General features: G+C 39.0%; 1 protein-coding gene across 1 annotated transcript; it reads left to right on the forward strand.

Moving 5' to 3' along the window:
• Positions 1-1,795: 1,795 nt before the first annotated feature.
• Positions 1,796-4,445, forward strand: LOC118557021 (G-protein coupled receptor 4-like). The gene is made up of 4 exons (XM_036125886.1): positions 1,796-1,809; positions 3,192-3,402; positions 3,617-3,792; positions 3,896-4,445. Exons 1-4 carry the CDS (start codon positions 1,796-1,798, stop codon positions 4,443-4,445), a joined length of 951 nt encoding a protein of 316 aa, XP_035981779.1.
• The last annotated feature ends 648 nt before the right edge of the window (positions 4,446-5,093 follow it).

Genomic DNA, 5,093 nt, shown 5'->3' on the forward strand with positions numbered 1-5,093 from the left:
AGTTTGTTCATGTTAATAATAAATCTTCCTCAAACTCTTAAATCTTCACTTGTGGAGTACCACAGGGTTCAGTCCTTGGACCAATTCTTTTACTATATATATGCTTCCGATTGGCAAAATTATCAAACAGCATGGGATTAATTTCCACTGTTAATGCTGATGACACTCAGCTATATTTATCCATAAATCCTGATGAATCCAATCAATTACTTCAACTGCAGTCATGTCTTGATGACATCAAAAGGCGGATGACTTTAAATTTCCTGCATCTAAATTCTGACAAGACAGAAGTTGTAATCTTTAGACCAGAGTCCTCAAAAAATAAACTTCTTAACCAATCACTTAATCTGGATGGCATTAACTTGGCCTCTGGTAATAAAGTTAAAAATCTTGGTGTTATTTTTGACCAAGACATGTGATTTAAATCCCATATTAAACAGGTTTCCAGAGTTTCCTTTTTTCACCTCCGGAATATCGCCAAAATTAGAAACATTCTGTCCAGGAGTGATGCTGAAAAACTAGTCCATGCATTTGTTACTTCAAGGCTGGACTATTGTAATTCTTTACTATCAGGAAGTCCACAAAATGCAGTTCGAAGCCTTCAGCTGATCCAAAATGCTGCAGCAAGAGTTCTGATGAAAATCAACAAGCGGGATCATATTTCTCCAATTTTAGCTTCCCTTCATTGGCTTCCTGTTAAATCAAGAATAGAATTTAAAATTCTCCTTCTAACGTATAAAGCCCTTAATAATCAAACTCCATCATATATCAGAGCTCTGATTACCCCGTATGTTCCTAACAGAGCACTTCGCTCTCAGACCGCAGGTCTGCTGGTGGTTCCTAGAGTCTCTAAAAGTAGAATGGGAGGCAGATCCTTTAGCTATCAGGCTCCTCTCCTGTGGAACCAGCTCCCAGTTTTGGTCCGTGAGGCAGACACCCCGTCTACTTTTAAGACTAATCTTAAAACTTTCCTTTTTGACAAAGCTTCTAGTCAGAGTGGCTCATGTTACCCTGAGCTACCTCTATAGTTATGCTGCTATAGGCTTAGGCTACTGGAGGACATCAGGATCTAATTTCTCACTCTATAGAGTTCTACTGTTCTTCAATTATGCATTACGTGTTGTCATTTCTGCTTTAACTTTCTGTTCTCTCTCTTTTTTCTTCATAGTAGGTACACCTGGTCTGGCGTTCTGTTAACTGTGGCATCATCCAGAGAAGACGGCTCACCCGCTACTACCATCTAATGTAGAACAGATTACTAGATCAATGTGAGCTTCTGTGCTTCTTTATCTCTCTCTGTCTTCTGTAACCCCCAGTGGGTGGAGGCAGATGACCGTTCATACTGAGCCTGGTTCTGGTTCTGCTGGAGGTTTTCCTTCCTGTTAATGGGGAGTTTTTCTTCCCACTGTCGCTTCATGCTTGCTCAGTATGAGGGATTGCTGCAAAGCCATGTACAATGCAGACGACTCTCCATGTGGCTCTACGCTTCTCCAGGAGTGAATGCTGCTTGTCGGGACTTTGATGCAATCCACTGGTTTCCTTTTATAGGAAATTTTTGACCAATCTGTATAATCTGACCCAATCTGTATAATATGATTGAACTTAACTTTGTAAAGTGCCTCGAGATGACATGTTTCATGAATTGGCACTATATAAATAAAATTGAATTGAATTGAATTGAATAGATGGCCATTAGATTACAGGACAAATAGTCCATGGAGCAGAAGTGACCCACATCTGTGAGGTCAGACCGACCTGCACACAGATCTGTAGAGATGACAACTGCAGGTGAGCCATGATTGTGAACAGGTAAAATAATATCTACCATTACAAGAAAGCATCTAATGAAGTATGGAGGTAAGTTATGTTGAATGGCTGCATGGATATACTTTATGGATGTGGTTTTAGCAGGAGAATAAATCTGTTTTACAGACAAAGCCATTATCTTGTTATTGTTGTACTCTAATTAGAGAATACTGTTGTCAGATTTTAGGCCTCTCTTTATCTACCAGCAGAGTTAGATATTCTTCAACCTTTAAGAAGAAAATTACAAAGTGAATCAAAACTAAAATTAGGAAAAAAACATGTTTTGGACAAATTAGAAGTGTTTTCTGCTGAAAACAAATACATCAAGAAATGAGAATTAGAAATTATATCATGAAAAGAAAAAACTGAATGGGTGATAATATTGAACAAACCATAATTCTAAGGGAAACATCATTTATTCATAAGATTTACTCATTAGCAGATAGTTTTTTCTTTCAGAAAGCATCAAATTAAAGCATTAACTGCTAGAATAAACCTCAAAGCTTTTACATTATCACTTTATTCTAACCAACACTCCTAATTGCTTCAGGGAAAAAGCTTGATTTGATGTCAGATCAGCCGTTTCCATTTCAGCCGATCAGTTAGATAGATGTCAGCGCTCCAGAAAGGATCTCTGGCTGCAGGAACCTGAACAAACTTGGACAAACAAGGTAAACTATACACTTCTGTGATTAATTATAAAAGTGATGTTCTTTATTTAAAGCCTGTTTTTTGTTCTGCTGTTGAGGTGATGGGAAGTATGCTTGGGAGGTGAATTCAGAAAGCAAATGGTTCTGGTTTTTATAGATGTTGTAATCAGACGGTGTGTTGGGTGATGAATAACTGCTGAAACATTTTCAATGTGTGGTAAAACATCTTTATTATTCACAAACAATAGGTCTAGATGATAATGAATGCTTTATTGCTCTTACATGACAAACATGTAGTAATAACCTATAATCTCACCATTTATGAATTAAATAATTCTCTAAAAAAGACCTGGCAGATTAATATTTCTATACAAAGAAGAATTTTAGTGTGACTGAAAATGAGCCAAGCGTGGCCATTAGTCGACACAAAGCAGTAGATCCATAAAACGCTGAAAGGCCACGTTAGGTTTTCTCAGCTTGGAAAGTTATTTCTAGATTGAACAAAGTTCAGGAAAACTTTTTGTGAGAAGAAAAATATCTAAGATCTGATGATGGAGAAAATCTTCCACTTTGACCTAAACATCATTTTATAATTTAGATTTTCTAGTTTAACATCTGGATTTACATGCTACACATAAACAACCATCAGACATGTTTTCTCTTAAGATTTACACAACCATCATCACTTCTGTTTACAGACACCACTGTCTTCAAAGTTCTGGTTCAACACTGAAGGACAGAAGAGATGAAGTTCAACAGGACATCAGAGGAAAACAGCTTTGATAACAGCTTCAACATCAGCCAGAGCATGAAATCCACTCATAGAAACCATGGTGATAACAGTGACTATGATATAGTTGAACAAATCGACACATGGCTGGACCCGATCAGCATTGGCATTGGACTTCCTTTGACTCTAATAGTGATAGTTGCAGTTTTTCTACAGGTGAGACAAAATAACTTAAACCTGATCAGCAACAATGAATGAGCTGTTTGACTTTGTGTCTGCTCTTTAAATAATGGTTCTCTCTTATTTCAGGTGTAAGTTTACCTTTTCTTACTACTAGAAATGACTGAAATGTTTGAAAGAGGAAACATTTTACATGTTAATAATATTCTGGAGTCATTAGTCACTTTTTTCTCTGTTGTCTTTGTTGCAGGTGAAAATGGATCAGGGTGTCCCAGTCTACGTCATCAACCTTCTCTTTTCTGATCTCATTCAGTTCTGCGGCAGAATTACATATTTAGTTCAGTCTAGGTATGATCCCGGCTATCCCATCATGGAGTTTGGTTTAATGGCCAGTGTTGGATTCATGGCCTGTATCTCCTTAGAAAGGTAACTATGTGTTTCCCTTTAAGCTTCTTCATTGTCTCATATAATCCCGTTAGTCAGTACCTGATAGTCTCCATGGACTAAACAGCTCCATCTGTTATTACAGGTATTTGGTCATCGCCAAGCCACTGTGGTACAGATTCAGGAGAAACATCAAGACATCTCTGATGGTCTGTGTTGTGGTCTGGACTCTTTCTCTTTCAATCCTGCTAACTCGTTGGCTGGCTAATGATCCTACTGCTGATTATATTATTATTCAAATCATCATGCCTGGTGTGCTCCTCCTGCCCTTTCCCTTCTTCATCTTCTTCTTGGTTGGGACCATTAAAGCTCTGTCTGGAGCCCTCAGTGTCCCAGCAGAAGAAAAAAGACGAATTGTAGCCATTCAGGTTGTGGTGCTGCTAATTTATTCTCTGCTTTTCCTGCCTATCATTAGTTACTTCCTGTTAAAGGAATTTAAATTAATTCCTTATCTTCTGTTCTTCGTTTGTGCTTATCTCAGTCCCCTTGCAGACACAACTCTGTATTTGTTAACTCGTAAAAGCTTCCTGGATAAGTTTCTGGCTTCACTCTGTTCTTGTAAAGCATCAGACAATCAGGAGATGAGCAGCAAGGATACTGAAAGCACGACTGCTCCACACACTGAGACTGTTTAGGCTTTAATATCTTGGGCCTCCACAACAATCTATTGTAGATGCTTTTTTCTTAATTGTTTTTAATGGACTCATGTTTTGTTTTAGAACTCATCTACTGCAGAGGTTTCCATCCTGCAGCAGCAGCAGAGACATGTCAGCAGCTTTTCAATCGGTCCTTTACGCATGAAAACAATCAGAAACAGATCCATGAAATGAAAGAGGAGAACCAAGATGTGCATCTCATTCAGTAGAAAATAATCGTAAGAAAAACACCAAAAAGCTATTCCTCCAGTTGCTACACCGTAATTAACCATCAACAGATCAAGAGTTGCCACACTTCTACGTTTTTCCTCTGCAGACACTGAGGAGGCTCCAGGCAGACAGATGCAGGTCACAACTGGACATATGATGAAGACGAGGGAAGGGATGGCAGCAGAAACAGTGATAGCTAAAATAAACGTCAGTCTGGATGAGGCAGAGCAGCAGCTTCAGGACCACTTGGTCTCTTCTGGCCTGATATAGTGAGAACGCTGTGTGAAAAGGGCTCTGGACACTTAGAGATGCTGATCTCACCTCTGAGCGTGGCTCTGGCTCTCAGCTTCCCCACCCAGAGTGGTTTTAGAGGGAGGGACTCCCTCCTCTCTGTCCTCAGGCTGATCCATGCTGCTG

This window comes from Fundulus heteroclitus, chromosome 22 (genome assembly GCF_011125445.2).
Source record: "Fundulus heteroclitus isolate FHET01 chromosome 22, MU-UCD_Fhet_4.1, whole genome shotgun sequence".
In the NCBI taxonomy this organism is placed as follows: Eukaryota; Metazoa; Chordata; class Actinopteri; order Cyprinodontiformes; family Fundulidae; genus Fundulus; species Fundulus heteroclitus.